General features: G+C 35.1%; 4 protein-coding genes across 8 annotated transcripts; 3 read left to right on the top strand and 1 right to left on the bottom strand.

Annotated features, from left to right (window-relative positions):
* The first annotated feature begins 179 nt into the window (after nt 1–179).
* LOC143446054 (uncharacterized) lies at nt 180–3,399 on the top strand. The gene is made up of 5 exons (XM_076945513.1): nt 180–391; nt 1,066–1,385; nt 1,903–2,092; nt 2,775–2,926; nt 3,002–3,399. Exons 1-5 carry the CDS (start codon nt 389–391, stop codon nt 3,144–3,146), a joined length of 810 nt encoding a protein of 269 aa, XP_076801628.1. The 5' UTR covers nt 180–388; the 3' UTR covers nt 3,147–3,399.
* A 297-nt stretch (nt 3,400–3,696) lies between these two features.
* Nucleotides 3,697–8,425, bottom strand: LOC143446053 (uncharacterized). Of its 4 annotated transcripts, none has more exons than XM_076945511.1 (5): nt 7,916–8,425; nt 6,999–7,065; nt 6,778–6,867; nt 4,562–6,709; nt 3,697–4,463 (listed from the first exon to the last, which is right to left on the bottom strand). In XM_076945511.1, the coding sequence occupies exons 3-5, from the start codon at nt 6,833–6,835 to the stop codon at nt 4,120–4,122; spliced, it is 2,550 nt and encodes an 849-aa protein (XP_076801626.1). In that variant the 5' UTR covers nt 6,836–6,867; nt 6,999–7,065; nt 7,916–8,425; the 3' UTR covers nt 3,697–4,119. The 4 variants fall into 4 exon arrangements, with proteins under 4 accessions (XP_076801626.1, XP_076801625.1, XP_076801627.1 ...); XM_076945510.1 differs by lacking the exon at nt 7,916–8,425 and adding an exon at nt 7,228–7,364; XM_076945512.1 differs by lacking the exon at nt 6,999–7,065.
* Nucleotides 8,426–8,935: 510 nt separating this feature from the next.
* On the top strand, nt 8,936–12,723 carry LOC143446827 (uncharacterized). 2 transcript variants are annotated; one of them, XM_076946645.1, is made up of 5 exons: nt 8,936–9,094; nt 9,332–9,487; nt 9,703–9,777; nt 9,987–10,198; nt 11,574–12,723. In XM_076946645.1, the coding sequence occupies exons 1-5, from the start codon at nt 9,052–9,054 to the stop codon at nt 11,649–11,651; spliced, it is 564 nt and encodes a 187-aa protein (XP_076802760.1). In that variant the 5' UTR covers nt 8,936–9,051; the 3' UTR covers nt 11,652–12,723. The 2 variants fall into 2 exon arrangements, with proteins under 2 accessions (XP_076802760.1, XP_076802759.1); XM_076946644.1 differs by having other exon boundaries at nt 9,625–9,777.
* A 3,387-nt stretch (nt 12,724–16,110) lies between these two features.
* LOC143446852 (uncharacterized) lies at nt 16,111–17,331 on the top strand. Its single transcript, XM_076946694.1, has 4 exons — nt 16,111–16,302; nt 16,512–16,640; nt 16,791–16,892; nt 17,028–17,331. The coding sequence occupies exons 1-4, from the start codon at nt 16,182–16,184 to the stop codon at nt 17,132–17,134; spliced, it is 459 nt and encodes a 152-aa protein (XP_076802809.1). The 5' UTR covers nt 16,111–16,181; the 3' UTR covers nt 17,135–17,331.
* The last annotated feature ends 2,037 nt before the right edge of the window (nt 17,332–19,368 follow it).

Genomic DNA, 19,368 nt, shown 5'->3' with positions numbered 1-19,368 from the left:
TTTTCTTTTATCCTTTTTATTTTTTCAACTTGTATGACATAACACAATACATTCAGAATCAACAACCTTTCCGCTATTGAGTCAACAAACAGCGAGAGAAACTTTGGAAACGTGATACGACAAATCAGATTATTTTAATCCCTTACCTGATATCTTGACAGCCCACACAATAAAAGACACTTGTAAGAAATATACTGTAATAAAGGCGATAGGGTTTAGTGTATTTATATTTTACTTTGTAGTACAATATTTGCTGTTAGAAGGTTAAATATAAACAGGCTATTTTGTGTTGAAAATAAGTCTCACGTATACATCTCACAAGAGTGAGATAAAAAATCTGAAAACCACTTAATAAAAAATTGAAGATTTTTGAGGATAAATTCTCAAAATGGTATGTACATTTGCTTTCCATTTTACTTAAGCTATAAATAAATCTTATTATAGGCTTATCATTTTTCATATACAGGCTGTCGTTTATCAATTTAGCGGAAGCAATCACATTATATGTTTATATTTTTGTTGTAGGCATTTAATATCAAGTAAAGGAGGAAAAAACAAGGCATATCTAAAATAATTATAGCAAATTTTTCTAATTTATCGGTCAAATTATATTGTGAAAGAACTGTTAAAATTTTACTAAAAAATACCGAAATAGATAGTGAGTGAAACTTCCTATAAAAAGTATTCGCCTTATGTATTGTATCTTCAATGCCAAGCGTGATGTTGTAGCGTATGAGGTATATCAAGTAGGTGAAAATTTCGCACAAAGAACTTACCTAAATGTACTTATACTCTGTCTTAATTTAACTCCTTTTGCCTACCGTCGTCAATTTTTAAGCAAATAAAACGTTGACATCATTTCACCCATTGGTATATACACTTGACAGAAATGACGAAGCATAGCTTATTTGTATAAAGCTATAGGCTTGGAATTCTTTAAATAAACTTTTATGCCAGGTTGAAACACGCTTTAAAGTTGAAATAACTCTATTAGTATAACTATACCATATTAAAATGTCTATTATAGTTTCATACCTAAATGATTTAATATTTTAATTGCTTCAGGAAGTACAAAATGCGGACAAGATAGCTTGCTCTTCCAAAGATTTGGTTACGTCGGTAGCAAAGAAGTTAAAGTTTTATGTTGAAGTGAAGCGACGAGAAGATGGTTTTGATACGTCACCATCCTATTTACCAAGACGTGGATTTCCGAAGCTTTTGCCTCGGCCAATGCTTATGCAGTCACCCCAAGACGTTTCCCTGAGACATCATTTCACACACGCACAAATTAGAAGCGCGTTAGGAAGGATTCAGTCGTATAAGCATTCTACAGAAAGGCAAAACCACCAGAAAAGAGGAAAGGAAATTAACACATCACTGAGGAAGTAAAATGAAAAAATCTTGCTTTTCAATCTTTTATTAAAACAAACATAGGTTATCTCTTTTATTACGGCAGCGTTTCTTTAACTTGGGGTTTTAGCACCCATTGGGAGTACCAAAATCAATTTTAGAGAGTGCTGAAAAGTGCTAAGTAGAAGGCAGATAAATATCGAAATATTACTTTTTAACATGTTATCGACAAATTCATGGCCGGAATAACATGGCATAGTATACGGAAGCTGTGAGGAATATACGGTCTCTTTAAGCAAGCAAAAAGATGCCAGACTGCTTTCAAAAAAAGAGTAAGACTTTTCTGGAAACAAGCAAGTGATTATTGTGCACTTGCCAAGTTATGTTGTAGAATTTGGTCTACATGGGTGCTAGACTGTTCCAACATGTTTAAAGGGGTGCTAGGATCGGAAAAGGTTAAGATACACTGCATTATGGCATTATTCATGTACAATAACATACATTTTTGTGTCCGTATAAGTACTGCAACTAAGCCCAAAAATTGTCTTAAAGAGTTTTCCAAGCTGCAACAGTAGACCATCCGATGTGGAATGCAAATCAAACATTCAGTATTGAGTTTGCAAACGCCCAACCTTCACCTGGACCGGCTTACATGCAAAAGAAAAGCTTCAAGCCTTTGAGAAGCGCTGTTAGGACCATTAGGAGGGCGCCACCCCCTAGTATCTCGGACCATGAAACAAAGGTTTTTATTTTATGCAAGATATTATAAATTCCTCTTGTTATGCAACAACCTCAAATCGCTTTTATGCAGCTATCTATGACAAGCTATAGTTAATATGCCAGACAAAGTTTTGTGTAGTTTCACGAAAACCTATAATTCCTAATAGTTTACGAGTTGTGAACTATAGGCCTAAACAGGGTTGCCATTGGTCTGGACCCAAAAATGAGGACGCCAGGTAATGAAAAAAGAATACTCCCTTAAACAGTGCACAACATTAGAAGACAATCAATGTTTCTAAAAGAAAAAAAAAACAAAAAAAAAACGAGACACTATTTGCTGTTTACATGTTATTAATTTTGGTATGTCTTTGGTACAAAGAAGTGTATCAAAGTTGTCGAAATGCCTAAAATAGGAACTTCTGCCCTAAAAATAAGAACATTTCTCAGAAAAAAGGACAAAAAGTATTTTCTAAAACACAGACCTTCAAAAGAAAGACAAATCTTAGAGATACGGACGGTATGGCAACCCTGACTATAAATGATCTTACTGTTATTTTTGAAAACCGCGTAATAATATCAAGACAACATTCATCTGTGTACTGTATTTGATTACCTTCCAATGGTATTTTAAACAAACAATCAAGTGTATTTTTCGACTGTGCTTTGACTTTCAATGCTTTTTTACGAAAAATATTTGTCAACAGAGGCTTATGGACGCATCTTGGAAACTTATTCTCGACACGGAAGTAGAAACAGCAAGACAAACTAAGAAATACTTGGAAATGGGAAACACAAAACTTCAGTCGATAGACACCCCACGACCTCTGCAAAGACAATACGTGCCGAACATTCACAAGTTAGTTTTTGTTTTATTTAAGCAAATGAGTGATTTAATTAAACGTACTTAGCTCAACTATTCATTTCTATGTAGAAAATATGCTGCTGTATCGCCAAGAATAAAGATTGATTCTTTTGCGGAATCCTTGACGAAAACAGGCTACGTTTACGATCACCATGGTCGAAGACACAGACTTGTTTTTGTGAAAAATGGTCAAGCTCCTCAGCAGGCCTTTTGAGCCTTAGTATTGATTTCAGTTTGTCACCGACAGCATACATTAATTAGTTATTAGGAAACAATAATACTGTGACGCGAAATACTGCCTCACGAATGCATTGTGCTGATTATTGAATTGTTTTTTACGAGATGTACAGCATGTATGAAGGTTTAAGAAAAATAGTTTACACTAATTACTGTGTTCTTAAGTCTTATACCTTTCCTTGACCTAAGTTATTAGCAAAATAAAATTGTTTTAAAAAAAACTGTTAGTATTTTCAAGGCCATATGGCTTACTGCTTCTAAAAGTTTAAATAAAACTTCACAAAAAAATACAAATTTAAATACCCAGTTACCCACCAGTACTTTTTCTACACATACCATCTGCTGGTGCAATTCAAGGAATTAAATTAACCATGCTGGCCTACTATGGGTCTAACAGAGTTTTTTAACCCTTGTCCAAAAAGTTCTTATTGTTTGGCGTCCCATAGTATCAACAATGGCACGTCCAGGTAGGCTATTATACGCTTATTACAAGACTGCATCAAGTGACAAAAGTAGAGTGATAGAGATCACGTTGTTTGAGCATTTAATGAAGTTATTATGGGAAAACACGTAGCTATTAAAAAACGTTGCAGAAAAAAGGTATCTGATGTCAACCGCATTAGCTTGAAAGTGGTAAACGAGGTAGGGCAAAAGGTATCAAAGTAAAGGGTATGTTAAAAAGTATTAAGGAAGCAATACTAATTAAGCCTTCTTTCTGCTAACAATTCTATTCAAATGTAAAATACAAAAATAGATCTGTTTTATATCTTGAAAAGAGCAGCACAATTTGTACTAGTTAATAGCAATAATTTGTACTACTACGCAACTTTATGACAATACAGTAATACAGTAACTGAAACAAAAAAAAGTACGACAAGTACCAAAAGGAGATAATGTGATTTAATAAAATAACTTCGCATAAATTTTTTCAACATTAGTGAACATGATATTTACCAAGCAATATTTGATTTTCGTGCCGTGGCACGTTTGAAAGGATTACGAACATGAGGAACTGGTTTAGAAAGAGACTTACGATTGGGAAAACTTTCGATAACTGTTAAACTGTCAACAAGATTATTGGTAGCCCTTCGATCAGCCTGTACTGGTGGAGTGTTGTTTTTGCTGTCTTCACTTGCATTGCGTAGTTTGGTAGTATGCTTCTTTGAATATAAATATGGAAAGTTGAAGTCTTGGTTCAGTGAAATATGATGTCGATCAGAATGTTCCATCTGTTCGCTTAATGTTAAATTCTTGAATGAGCGTCCACAGTAATGACAGGAAGTGCAACCAACACCTGAACATTATACATTATTATAAATAACTTTTCAACCTACGTCTTACAAAATTGGTTGCTTTAAACTGATTATAAAATCACAAATTTTAAACGCAAACCTGAATATTTTTCATTCACTGGATTGGATGTAAATAAATGCGGATTCAATGTAATGAAGCTATCAAAATCATTTTCACTCGTATAAGCTGTGTGTGCATTTTCAGTCTGTTGATTACACTGCTGACCATATTTAATGTATTGTCTTCGCCGAATGTTCATTTTACACATTTGTGAAGACTTGATGTCTCTGTAGAAGTTCCAAAATTTAGGATTGCTATAAGGATGACCAAGTTTTGTCCGTTTGTTTTTTCGGCATACTGGTATCTCAACTAGATAATCTGCATCATACGGTCCTTGCACACCAGAATCACGCTTTTTTTTCAGTCTTGTTGAAACCCTTTTTGCAACAAACGACGATTCATTCGGTGAGCATATATCATCTCCATGCACTGAAATAGGATATTCTTTTCCCGTGTTACAAAGACTTATTTCTTCAGGCAGACGTGCTGTGACCTTGGCAAACTCAGAAATGTCTAAAACGTTAGAACACTTTTCTTCTGGGCAGTCCAAAACTACAAAAGGTGAAGTTGTAATGGCAGAACGACTTTTGCCTGTAGGAAGTAGAGAAGTATTTTCAGCACCCGTTGTCTTACCCGATCTAAAATCTTTAACCAGTTTATAGGCAGAAGTAGGCAAATATGAAAAATAATCAAAGCCAGTGTAAGCAACTGCTTCCTTTGGTAATTCATTATTTGCCACAAAAAACTTTCCACCTTTTTTCACTGTTGCTTGAACTGAAGCATGGCTACCTAAACTTTTGCACCACAACGATGCACTTTCCTTTATAGCTTTTGGTAAGTGAAGGTATGGATTTTCATTTTTTAGAAGTTTAAACTTTTTCAGGGGACACGGTAAAAATCCATGCTGCAGAATAAAAACCAAAGCATTTCTCAACCAAAATTGTGCACATTCTTTTCTGTATAGCTGGTATGAAAATGAATTGGACATATTTGGCAAATTTTTGCAGACACAAAGGTTGTGCACTTCGAGAAACCTAATTTTTGTGGAAGTTTGTGATACATCCTTCTTCCGTTTGTCATACATAAAAGTATGAAGGGCTGCAATTCTGGACTGAGCATACATATTATGGGCATTTGTATGGTTATTCATTCTACTGGCGTTCGGTTTCGACACATGAAAATGGTTTCGATTATATCGATCTTCTTTTTCCAACCTAGGACCAAAGTTTGTTTTGCCAAATCTATGAGGACCCAACGAGGCACAAATCTCATTATGAGGATTATGATGAAATTTATCCTTTGAAGACCACTTTGTCCGAGGGGTAGATATACGACTAAGCTTTTGCTCCATTCGCTTTGAGGTAAATTTAGAATAATTTTGAGCCTTCGTTTCAATCTTCTTTTTTAGATCGGCTACATGACCCAATGGAGAAAACCTATCATTATATCTCCATTTAGGATACAAAGTAGAAGAGTTACGCCCAACTGTTCTGTAGTCAACATTAAATTTTTGATCTCTTGAAGTAATATGATTCATCATTGCTGTTTTTAAAGGTAGACGATGTGGATATTTCGTCTTGGAACTGAAATTCTGTTTTGACATTGTTGGCTTCAAATTCATATAGCTGCAATTTGAAAATGATTTCTTATCTACGGAAAATCTAAAGTTGTTGCTACTGATGCATATTCTTCGTTGAGATAGTTTTGGCAGAACTTGAAATGAAAGTCTTGGTTTGTGTATTTTGCCCACAGAAGCACTGTTTACAGGACGCAAGATTTGATTACTGACATCTTTGTTACTTCCGCCATTAAGATGTACAGGGCTTGGAGGCGGTGTGTACTTTAAAATTTCTGCATGCTTGATACATAGCTTATTACGATATCTACATCCACATTTTACCATTGCCTTTTTTTGAGCAATGGAATAATCCATTTCCATACTTAAACTAGGTCTATCGAAGCCAACATTAACCATCTTGAATTCTTCTTCCCTGTTTACACCATTGAACAAAATGCCATTTTGCAAAGGAGCTGTTTCAATCGATGTGGGATTATTGCTTTCACATAATTTAGCTCGCTTGGGTCTGTTTAAATATCGCACTTGCAGTCTATTTTGTATCATTGGTCGTTTTTTGACATCAACAAGCTTAGATGGACATTTCTTCCAGTTGAAATCTTCAACATATCCTGCACATTCAATACAAAATCAGGTTTTCTTTTAACCCTATTGTATTTCTTTATTGTAGAAATCTTACCATGTCTTGGTTGGTACAGAACTTGACAACTTTCTTCCAAAAGCATTTTATCTTTCATGTCACCTATTTGTGCATTAGCTCCATCCCCACCTTTACAAATAATATAACTTTTATGTATATTATCAATAACTAGACTTTTCAAACAATGTTTCAGCAGAATTAAATATCAAAGGCTTATAACCTATCAGAAACAATCCTTTAAATAATTATTATGCCAATACCTTAATACAGCTAACATATATAGCTCCTATTTTATCAGCTGCATCTTCTAAAGTTCAGACAACGTATCTGTTTAGAAAATATCGTCCAGTGTTTTAGAAATTAGTATTTTTACTTTGGAAACTGGCAGAGAGAAAAATAAATGTCTGTTTCAACAGCTGCCGGCTAACAAGGTAAGCAATTAATGCAAATTAGAAAATTCCAGTCTAACTTATGAATACTTAAACTCACTAATTTAATATTAATGTTTCGTCTAATTTAATGGAGTTTTTGCAGGTAGAAAACAAGATTCTTCCTCTAACCGTATACCAAAGTCTCTATGCACAATTCCTTTCATCGCGTCAAACTTGAAAAAACCTGATTTTAAAGCCTAAAATGAAATTTCAATGTTCAGTGCAAAAAATGTAATAGTAATAGAAAGCCTTTGGATGAAATAGTGCATGTTATGGTATAAATTTTGTTGTTGTACGTTGAGTAGCCTATAACTTGTTTTATATGGGTTTGAATCAGTAAGATAGAGTGATTTTTCGTGCACTGGCTATCCAACCCTATTTTTTCCAAATATTCATACAAGTGGTCTACCAGCATAAAATGATAGATGTAGTGGTCCATGAAGACTAAAACATTGGTGGCTGTTGCACTACGCCACACAACTTCATATCATGCCTTCATGCTTAATTATACCCTTAGTCTTGGATATATTGTGTGCAGAGTGCACACTATAAGATATTCATATCTCATTCACACAAAATTTCAGTTTTGGTTTAATTTTGAAGCAAGTTAACTAAACAACATAATAAATTTTCTAGTGGAAAGTATGGCACTTGCACACCAAAAATCGCTAATGTCCACGCCGAACTTTTATATCTTTACGCCTATTTATTATACACAAACAAAGAATTAAGGTTTCAGTGCTCACCAAAACTTGCGACCTTGCACGAACTATTTTTCGTCAAAAATTGCCATATCTTCCAGTCGGGATAAGACTGCAGTCTATCGTACTGAAATCACACGGTACATGTAGGCTACACTCATTAGACCTAACCTATCGTCGAAAACGTCGCACATGTGCACACTAGATTCATCAACGTGTATGCCAAATTATTTTCATGCCGATTTTTAATAAACAAAGAAAAATTAGTTGTTTGAAGTTTGAACACCAATTTGCAATTTACAAGAAATAAACAAAGAATTGAAGCTTGCAGTGCACACTATCACGCCAAAATTTGCGTCTTTGCTTGTCAAAAACAGCCTTGCTTTCCGTGAAGATAAAAAATGGTTCAGGTGCTACATTTTGCACCATGGCCGTAGATGTTCGCATTCAGAAAACGAACGTTAATGGTTTGATAGTGATTTATTTCAGCCAAAGTCTCCTGAAGTCCTGAATCTCCACTGCAACTCAAAGTTCCACTGTTCCATCTTATTTGTTCCTTTATCGCTCTTTTCTATTTCTGGCTCTCCCCTTATAGATATCACATAAACACCTTATCAAAGAAGTTTTACAAAAATGCTGTTTTGCAACAAACATAGGTAATACCAAAGCATAAAAGTGGAGAAAACGTGTTTAATTTTTCTAATTATTTCTAACAAAAATTAAATGTAACAACAAGTATTGAATAAATAGAAAATGATGTTTTGCATAATATCTGGTAAAATATAAAAACTGAGTATAAAGTGGCGCGCGTTCTATAGGATCAACTTTTAAATTGAATTCTTCTACACAAAGTATTTACCCTATAGAATGCCACCTTATTAACTGTTTTTGCATTTTACTATAAACTGGGTTAACACGGTTCAACCACTATCATAATATGTCGTAAAATTGAACATTGCCAAATAAACTCAAGCAATACCACAATTTTTTCATGTCGGTAGAAAAGCAAAATCGTTAAGAACTGACGTTATTCTGTCTTTATCGTAACAATAGACACCGCCTGCGGACATATGCCACCACTGTTCGCAATAAAGAGTATAGGCCAGGTAGATTAGTATAAAACGTAGACGTTTTCATCTGTGTCTCAGAAACAGGAATGTTGGACATAATCGATAGCTAGGATGTTGAAAATAGCATCTTTAAACGCCATTACATTATTTCTGGGTAAGTACAAAGAAACCTAAATAGCTATTAATAAAACTGTAAGGCATATTTTAATATCTTTGTTAGTGTTATTACAGCTAAAATTAATTTACGCTACTTGTCTTGAATTTTAAATTTTATTGTTAAACACAACGCATAGTCCACGGACTCGACGCGATATTTGTAACGTTTCGAACTCTCATAGACCTATGGCAGTGCAGCACAGCCCTCTTGATCAAATGCTATGTTTGTGTTAAGGTCTCGTTTCAGCCCATTTCTTGTTTGCGGCTTTCTTCACCCAAAATTGGCTATTGACTACCAAGGTAGAAGCAAATGAAACCACGCAGGCGTATGGTTTATGGGATCACGGGTTAAATGACTTAAACTGTGATGTTACCCCCTTCACAATATGCAGTTAAGTGAAGACGATTCTATTTTAGGCCACCTATGAACTGATTTTTTACAAATTCCAAGTTGATGTAGGCTACTTGGTGATAGATCGGAACATAAGTATTACAGGCATTCACTATTTACCAAAGATTTTTTTTTAGTGTACACTAGAGCTGGTATCTTCTTTAGCATGATCCTCGTCGTTCCAGCTGTTACCTTTAGCTTTATTTCCATGGTAGTTATGTTCAGTCGAGGAAAACTTCACATTACGGCAACGTTTGCAAGAGCATCTGCTGTGCTGCATATTCTCGCTGGTAAGTATAAGCTATTTGTTTCTCGGGACGATTTTGCGTTGAACTGTTTCGAAAATAGTGTACATCTGAAAAGAGTCAATGACATCCAAAAAATACAAGTTTGTGGCATATAATCCCGCATATCGCAATGAGTAATAGCACCGGAGTAGCCTATAGGTAAATTTTACTCAAACAACAAAGTAATTAATAGCCTACCTTTTATTTTTCAGCGCTACTCTGCCTTGTAGGATTAATTGTATTCACGGTGCATCACACCAGATGTATTATTTCATGTCCCCCAACATACAATTATTATCCGAACAATTGGGCTGAAACACGTTTTGGGTATTCATTCTATCTAGGATGGGTATGCATCCCAATATTTGCAATCAACATCTCCATTAGCTTCGTATATTCGGCCATCATTGCGATGAAATACAAGGTAAAATAGAATAGCGGGTATGTAGGCTGTAGGTTGTAGGCTGTAGTGGAAGTAGGCTGTAGACTGTAGTGGAATTTGTGACATCTTAAGTCCTTAAGGCTGTATCACAGAGTATCATATTTTCGTGCTTTTTATTTAAATTTAAAGAGGTAATTATTCCAGAAAATGACTATTTTGTAAAATTGCATATGTAGCCCACCTAGGCCCGAATAAGGATTTGGAGCCCAGAAAAGTTGTTTGACTTAACCTGGAAAATAATTTGCATCCATCCTCCCTGCAGTCAAAAATATGTGTCGGGCATAGTTAAAAAGTATAGTCTGGTAACGGTTCGCTTGCCGCCAGCCACTTCAAAAAAAAAATACCACAAACGCAAAATCTACGCAGCTCAACAATATAGCCAATAAGTCGACAGCTCTTATTATCTATTGAGGTATAAGTTGGCCACATCTCTATGGATCTCTTCTTTTTGCGTATGAGTGTAAGCTCATCAAATGTAGTCGGCCAGATGCTGGAGCCAGTTCTTCATTTCCACGTCCATAACTCTGAGGTTTTGCGCAGTCTTGGGAGGGCGAAAGATCTCACAGTCAAACAGGATATGGTCCACGGTCTGGGACACTGCTCAACACACGCATGCTGCGGATCATTTTAGCCACCAGCTTTGCATGTATTTGTGCCAAAATGCCCCACTCCATGGCGTATGTGATTGGTTTATTGAGGTAGCAAGTGTGGGATTCGATACAATAAATATATAAGAATGCGAATGCGAATGCGAATGCGCGGTCTTCCCAGTGAACACTTGCGGCGCTTCAAACCCTCAGCCACTAAATAACCAAACAATACAAAAACAACTTCCATGTATTTGTAGGCTACAACGCGTATAATTGACTCAAACTGACAATCAAAAATGTTTAACTGGTAAGAGGTAAGTACGGAACACACTAAGACAGTAGCAACTACGCATCGAATCACGGTCAAAGAAATCTTTCCTCATCCACAAATAATTGTACTGTTCGTGTTCTCTGCTTTTGTTTGCACCGCGACGTGCGACGTCATATTGTTGTGACTTCATAATTGGCGATGTATCCTGTTAGTGATAGGACGCCAATTTCCACAGTATAGGCAACCTGTAAAAGTTTGCAATATTATTTAGCTTTAAGACGGAACAATGGCACCAAATCGTGCTTGCCTTGCTAATTTAGCTTTCTATTGAGAGCACATGTAGGCTACAAGTGAAAACTTCCCGACTCCTTTTCGAAACCTGTGTAGTCATGAGTTGGCGACATCGTCTACGCCAATTTTTAATCATCTGTTTGAAGTTTATTATAGTGAATTCGAAAATTACAATTGCTAACACAGTGCTTTTTTTGATTGACAGAAGTCTTACGAAGTGGACCAGCAAACTTTAACCAATGAATCGCTAGCAATCTTTTCAAACCAGAATAATAGAGTGTAGTTCATATTAGGCCTATGTTTATTGGTGTGATACATAAACTTGAATTTTTAAGATCAACAACACAAAAAAGTGTGCTCCGCTCCAAAAATAATGTTATAACTTATACACTGTACTTTCATGTTGGATTAGTTTAACATAAACTCCAGCTTCAAAGTTTAAAACATTTTCATTTATGCTCCATGTCGTCTGAAGTTCCACTTTCAGATGTGTTTTCCAAATTTACGCGTATTAGACTTGAAAGGTTTCCGGCTGTCACCGTGTTGGTTTCAGAATCATATTAATCAACGTTGACAGGATACGTCGTTTGTAATTACCATGTTTGCGTAATCATCATTTATCATTTGTACGTTACTCGTTCCATTTTATTGATTTGTTCTGGCTAATCTAAGTTACATCGTAAATCGTCATTATATTTCGCCAGATTTAGCTTGTGAATTATCGCGTGTTTTTTTATCGCTTTGTGGTGCTGCGAATCGTGCTGTCGCCTTTGAAAATTCTTTGTTTAAATTAAACCAGAGGTCATATAACGAGCGGATATTTTCGTAGATTTTGTAAAGTTTATCAGTTAACCAACAACGACTATATAGATTATAGACTATACATTTTATATTATAGAAGCGCCGTAGAAAGTTTTAAGTTAGGCCTATTTTGTGATGATATTAAATTAAGGATTATGTTACACTTTTATTGGATTTATATGTTGTTATCGGATTGCATTTCGGTGAGTTTTGTATATACATTTTATAATGATTATTACCTTTTCGAGCATTTGTTAACTTCTTGATGGTCAATATTCTTTCTATACGTATTCAGTTTCACATTTATGTAGGCTATATAGTTACTCCGAAGTATATTGACGATTGTCATAATTTGATCATTCCTGGTCCGAAAAACCTCCGGTAAGCAAATGCGATACTGATTTGTGTATTTGCTGCATATAATAGCTGTTGATCTTGTAATAAGTTTTAGTGTGCCTTTTCTTCGTGATCATAGGTGTTGTTTCAATTTATAAAGAAAACCGTGCAGTTTGTACTGAAAGACGTACCACCACAATACAGTGTCCCTGATACGACCTTGCCTGTTCAGTGTTCACTTATTACCTAAAGTTAGCTACATAGGTTCTAGTTTCAACAGGCAGTGTGTTTCCTGGATCTGTTGTGACTGCACAAGTTTTCGATCTTAGAATCATAAACAAACCCATTTCTTGTGTAGCGCCTGGTACTATCGATTAGAGTACACTTTCGGGCGCTATACCAAGCAAAAAGTGAATAATATCAATCGAAGATTTATTGCGTAATAAGTAAAACTTCTAGCGTATTAATGGGGCCCATTGGGCCATGACCACTTGACAAACTCAGATTTTTGAAGCCGTATAGGCCTTTTATGTTTGCATACGATAACTTTTTGGCTTTCACTCATAAGCAAACATGTGATATGTACAATGTACAGTGTTTTTTTTAAGGTGTTTTGGGGGACCGTAACGGTCCCCCAAATTTCTCCAGCGGTTTCCCAAAATTTGGACTTGCAACTACAGGCTATTTTTTGGTATTTAAATGAAACACTTGCGGTCTATTAAAAGTACTTAGCGGTCACCCAAACCAAACCTTAAAAAAAAACCTGGGCAGGTATATGGTGTTTCAAAATTGTAAACTATAAATTGGCAGCTATCGTATGTAAAATATGAGAATACATTTCATTTTGAAGCGTTGTTCAAGCGTGAAACCCCAAAGTTTTTGCGCCTCGCGCAGTTTGGGCAAGGTGGGAAAACGTAAGAATTTAAAAACCTTGGCCCCTCTCCTCTTCAACGCAACCTAAAATAGACTGCGCCACTGATTAAAACGTCTTCTTATCAAACAAAATTACTCATTGCTTCGTGTTGCATAATATAAAGAACAGAAGAACCATATAACAATTTTGTGTAGTCTATTAGCCGAACTAGCGATTACCTAGTATAGTCTACGGCTCTACGCAAAGCTTGAATGTCACTAAGACCTACGCACATGTGCAGCTAGTGAGAGATGCCATATGCAAACAGGAAATTTGCTAAAGCAAGTGGTTATTTAACAAGCAAAATGTAACGTTAAAACGATAACAGGCAACAAGCAACACCAGCAGCTTTATTTATCAAAAAACTTGGTTAATCTTTGTAAAACATAAAATAGGCTAGTTATACGGCGTTATAAAATTGCTGTATGTTGTACAGCGTTTTCAAACCGTCCGCTTATATTTGAGACGAAGTTTCATTTATAAGCGTCTGTAAAGCGTTTTTGAGGCGCAAAGAGACAAAACTTTCGCTCACCATTTATGGTGGGATTGATGTATGCGAGAATTTCAGACCAAGTTTTCAAAAATACCCGTTCAACGTTGAGTTATGGAGCACAATACAATTGTATCATTACTGGTAAAAGATAATTTAGTGCGTACCATTTGAAAATACACTGTGAGCGCCCTTGCTAGTACAGTACTGTATTATGCTTAGGCCCTATAGGCCTATAGGTTGTGTCATTCCTTTTTATCATCATGGCACTTTTGAAAAAAAGTACCAAATCTCTGTACCAAATTACTTTTTTCAAGAAATTTCATTCGGTCCTGGTACTCTATACTTTTCACATGATAATTTCATAATTGTAACCAGTATGTTTTCAAAAATACATGTTAAGTAATCCTTAATACAAATTTTAGCATCTGTTGATCTTTTTTAATCTAAAAAAGACAAGTAAAACTGTAAGCGATTAATGTCAAATATGTTTTGACCTGGAGTAACCTTTACCGGGGGCATAATAGTGGCAAACATGACATTTACAGCAGCATCTTTTACACAAAAAGTACCGGTACCGGGTACCGAACTACGTTTTAAAAATAGTACCGAATACCGTAACCGTCGGTACATTTTTTGCCAAGTACCGGTACCGTTACCGACGGTACTTTCAAAGTACCCACTGCCCACCTCTGTAGCTTACACTTGTACGAGATAAACTAACTTACAACAAAAAAGACACTCCTTGATATAACCAGATAATGTATGCCCTTTTTTGTAATGGAATAACATCACCATTACTGTACATTAACTAAATAAAGGTGAAAATCTGACCAGACTTACCAGCTCTCAAAAATGTGACAGCTTGATATACGGTAACCTCGATATTGGTCAAGTTGTTATTTAAAAATTTTAACATATATTATCCGCAAAATATATCAAGTAACTTCGAAATAAAAAATGTTTTGTTTCAGTTGACATATCTCTGACAGGATTCTACAGTTCTTTTAAAGTAATATCTTCATCTTATCTGCCAACCATGTGTTTCTTGTTGCTTAGAAGACTATACCAATATGTTGCTGATCTCAAACTTGACAAAAGGTCTTTTGCCATGCCCTCTACAGATGATATTTCATTACCCGTTTCTGTGGTCTGGCTCCATCTTTTGACCAAGTCTGTTTCAGGTCTGTTGTTTGATGCTTTAAATTGACAATTGTTTTGCGGTCATTAGATTGCTGGGATGTTGAGGCCATGATGAAAGACTTCATAAGCGCATTATGATTGATGTCACACAGACCAAAGTTGATTGTGGTTAACCCAACATTTTCGTGAATTTATACAACTCTGCATCATTGTTCTTATGCAGTACTATCCAAAGCTTTCATTGAGTACATCGTACATGTGTTCTATCGATCTATAAAATATTTGATGAATACGTTAAACATTCTATAAAAGAACCGATGGCTATTACAAGTACAGAGTGCATCTCTCCAACAAACGAATTTTATCGTGGTAAGTCGTTGGAATGGAAGTTGCGTCGCTGTTTTGCAGTGCTTGCAGTGGTAATTATTAATTATATCCATGGTTGCTTATTTTTAATTGTCTTTTTGCGCTGTTGCAATCAATTTTTTAAATGCACTGGATAAATTTATACTCTTAATTTTTTTAAGCCGTGCTTTTAATATTTACTCGCACATTGACAATAAAACATATGCTTTTATGAAAATATGTTAACGTAAGTGATTGAAGAAACGGGCACCCATACATAAGCCTACTAACACTGAATTACCACAGCCCAAAAACAGTTGAATTATTTTTCTCTGTTCTTCATTAAGTTAACTTAAAAGTTCTAACTTAGACCCAATATAAATTTATTATTTGAATTGAATCAAGTTTAACACTCTAAGTACCTAAACTCAACGTTTACCAATCTCTCTCCTATCTGGTCTAATCGCCCATTTTATCAGGTCTGCGCGACCTTCTTATGGTGTAATGTAAAAGTGGGTAGAAAATCACATACTGTACTGTACACACTTTCTGTGGCTGCGGTTTGCTTGTTTTGTTCTGCTGCAGTTTGTGTTTTCTTTTCAATATGTATCGTAATAATGCAATTATGATGTCATAATAACCAAACACTCATTAAGTGTTGCAGTTGCTATGAGATTTTCGGCATATTTTTAGCTTAGTAAAGTGATAATATAATCACATTGAATAGTTGCACATATTGAATGTTTATTGTTACATGCTGAAATACTAGAAATTGTTTATTAGAAATGAGTCTTTCTACCGGAAAGGAATCGATGATAAACAATGCTGAGTGCATTTTTGAAAGAAGCACTCCTTGTCATGTCATGGCGAATGTCATAATATTACCAGCAAACGAATCAAATTATTGTGAGTAAGCATATATTTGTATATTTCTATAGTATTTACTGTATAATATAAAGTATAAATGGTATCAACTGCAATAATCCACAAACTTATTTGCAACTTATATTCTAAATACTTAAATCTACCACACGCAGAACAAGTAAATAAAAAATTGCTTTGAAAATTTAACTTTTTCTGGTGAAATATGGTGACATCCTATTAAATTTTGCCAGCTACTTTTGCTGAGAAATTTGTTGAAGCTGTGATAGCGTCTTCAAAGTTGGTTGTTTTGAAGAACAACCAAACAGCAGTAAAATCAATTTTACCTGAAATGAAAGACGTAAGCTTCGAAACAATTCGAGGTGTGCACACTATACCAGATGTTACATAAAAGTTTCAAACATTGTTAAAGCTAAAATTATATTATCGTAAATGCTCATTATTCCACGTATTTCCTTATAGTGGCCTATAGTAATTAAATTTATTTATAGAAAATGTTTTTATTGCATCAGATGAGACGACACAGGTAAAATCTTTTTCTCCTGTCATTGCAAAAGTTTCACTAAATAAGATTGAATACGAAGATGATTTAAACAACCGTCCCCACCACACAGGTACCACATTTCGAGTTCACAATAAAAAAACTGTTGGCTTATTTTCCCATGTTATTTAATTCTTATCAATTTAAAAATAGTTTACAAGAATACGAATAAGTTTGCCAAAAATAACAAATCCGTTTCATTTTATAGATTCCAAAAGAAAGAAATCTGTTTTTATGCTATTTAGAAGGGTAGCAAAATTTTTCACATGCTGTCCCGCTCCGTTTCAAAGAAAAAACTCGGTTGGTCCTTCGTGAGTATAAATACAAGTAAGTCGCGGCCAAAGTTTTCTAATGTCAGGAAAACAACCGATCTGAACTTCTTCACGTTGGGAGTTGTCGTTTTTATTTCTTCTTCATTGTTGTAATTTCAATTTACAATTTTTTACTCGGTCTGCAGTGTTTTTCTTGAAATTTTATTTTGCTAAGTCTTTTTATTCTTTGTTTCGGTAAAGTCAAATACAATTTACTGCTGCGTTTTCGTGTTATCTCATTTTATTGAGTTGAACTTTTATTGCACGTACAGTATCTGTAAATGCTACCACTGCCGGCTGCAACAAAAAAGTGTCTGTCAAATGCTTAACAACATAAACCTAAATCTGCTATCATAGACATATCACATAATTAAACAGGAGGGAACAAAACACAGCAGCCAAAGTTCACCATAAATTTGCGCAATTAAAAATTTTGTAAAGCACAAATTTTTTGACAAATCTATTTCTATAACAGGTTTTAACAGTTTCTGTGACTCGAAAATGGACTTTAACAACCTAGCCCATTTTAAACTTGTGTCTATAGGCCATTTTGATTTTTACCTCGGCCAATTTAAATAGATCTTCTGTGATCACTTTTATTGGCTATTGACTATGATGGATGGCTCGGAATACATATGGACTAACGAAAAAAAGAGAGTGACTGCACTGGGTCTACCGGTACCGGATAGTAAGCGAGTGTCTACTATAGACACAATGACTATCCGATGTTAACACATGTCCATCAGGTGATCATAGAATGTTTAGTGAAGTAAAGATAGCCTATAGGCCTACAGAGTTTGTACGTGATGTTTTATCTTTCGCATGATATGGTTTATCTGGAACATTAAATAAATCAATTATACGGAGAAGTTAATTTAATACAATGTAAAATGTACTGATAAGTTTACAAATTTGCCAAGCTCAAACCCATTTTATAGTCTCACTCCTTTTATCGAATTTAGATGACAAAACCAATATCTAAATAGACTATATATATCAACATCAACAAATGGTATGTCTGGTCCACGTTTCAGCTACGGTGTAACATTGAATTTTCTAGTTTCTCTCTGTTGCAATTTCAACTGTAGCCTATTACCTGATCCGATGCCCCCATGAGTGGATCAGCCTTTTCCTAGTAGGCTATCTGAATTTGTCTGCTTGTATATATGAATACAAGCTATTAATCATGTTGCTATATAGGCTGTGATTTAAGAATTTTTTTTCAAGCAGTTCACAGTGAATGTCATCTCTGCACTTTTGAGTAGACTATAGCTTCATATCTATATCTTAAATTCCTTCATTTTTGTGTGGGTAAAAACAGATACGTCGTTACGAGGCATTCTTCGGATATACTTGTGATAAACGTAGGAAACTATTTAGAAGCTATTTGGAAAATGTTTAGAAGGGCTGTTATAGAAAACCTATCAGGAGAGAAAGAAAAAAAAAAACGTTATGACTGCCAGATGACCCCGTTTTACTCCTGCCAATTTCCTATAAATGTTGTTCTGGGCTAACACTGCTTACAGGGCCAACATTGCCATCGAAATGAAAAATAGATAAAAGTTGTATTTTTCAGATGTAGGCTAAACCAAAGCGAATAAAATGAACTGAACATGGGTTTACTCCTCTCGCATGACACACGCGTTTATCTAACAAATTACACTAAATTGGGCAATTAACAGAAAGTCTACGCAAAAATTGTGAAAATAAGTTATGCGGGATTTTAAAGGAAAATGCCAAGTTGGAATTGCATTGACTTCAGATTTGAGAAATTTCTAGGTTTTCCTTATATCCAACCTGGAGGCCGGAACCGCAGTGAACATATTGCTTTGAAAAGGGGGCCTATAATGCAAAAACAGCTTTAATTATCTTGTTTCAAAATGCAAAATTAATGATTTAACTCAATAAACTAGTGATGGTGAAAACATTATAAAAAACTGTAGATGATGCAGAGATAATTCTATTAATTAGACTTCCGCCAAAAATTTGTATTGAATAATAACTTGACATTTTGTGTGTACTCGAAAGTGTAGACTATTGCCTACCCTGGTCGATAGTACCAGGTGCTACACAAGAAATGAATCTGTTTATGATTCTAAGATCGAAAACTCGTGCAGTCGCCACATATCCAGGAAACACACTGCCTGTTGAATGTATAGAGCCTATAGCTAACTTTAGGTGACAAGTCGACAAGCAAGGTTCACTCTTCAGAATCACTTAGCAGGTCGTATCAGCGAC

This window comes from Clavelina lepadiformis, chromosome 2 (genome assembly GCF_947623445.1).
Source record: "Clavelina lepadiformis chromosome 2, kaClaLepa1.1, whole genome shotgun sequence".
Lineage (NCBI taxonomy): Eukaryota > Metazoa > Chordata > Ascidiacea > Aplousobranchia > Clavelinidae > Clavelina > Clavelina lepadiformis.
This window is presented reverse-complemented; position numbering and strand designations above follow the sequence as displayed.

Coding starts and splice junctions, on each gene's coding strand:
- LOC143446827 (XM_076946644.1), top strand. CDS start 9,052: ATGTTGAAAATAGCATCTTTAAACGCCATTACATTATTTCTGG. Junction 9,778..9,986: donor TGTGCTGCATATTCTCGCTG/GTAAGTATAAGC, acceptor TTTATTTTTCAG/CGCTACTCTGCCTTGTAGGA. Junction 10,199..11,573: donor TCATTGCGATGAAATACAAG/GTAAAATAGAAT, acceptor TTTGATTGACAG/AAGTCTTACGAAGTGGACCA.
- LOC143446852 (XM_076946694.1), top strand. CDS start 16,182: ATGAGTCTTTCTACCGGAAAGGAATCGATGATAAACAATGCTGAGTGC. Junction 16,303..16,511: donor AGCAAACGAATCAAATTATT/GTGAGTAAGCAT, acceptor AAATTTTGCCAG/CTACTTTTGCTGAGAAATTT. Junction 16,893..17,027: donor CAACCGTCCCCACCACACAG/GTACCACATTTC, acceptor TTCATTTTATAG/ATTCCAAAAGAAAGAAATCT.
- LOC143446053 (XM_076945511.1), bottom strand. CDS start 6,835: ATGAAAGATAAAATGCTTTTGGAAGAAAGTTGTCAAGTTCTGTACCAA. Junction 6,710..6,777: donor TCTGTACCAACCAAGACATG/GTAAGATTTCTA, acceptor TTGAATGTGCAG/GATATGTTGAAGATTTCAAC. Junction 4,464..4,561: donor AGTGAATGAAAAATATTCAG/GTTTGCGTTTAA, acceptor TATAATGTTCAG/GTGTTGGTTGCACTTCCTGT.
- LOC143446054 (XM_076945513.1), top strand. Junction 1,386..1,902: donor ATTAACACATCACTGAGGAA/GTAAAATGAAAA, acceptor ATTGTCTTAAAG/AGTTTTCCAAGCTGCAACAG. Junction 2,093..2,774: donor TCTCGGACCATGAAACAAAG/GTTTTTATTTTA, acceptor ATTTGTCAACAG/AGGCTTATGGACGCATCTTG.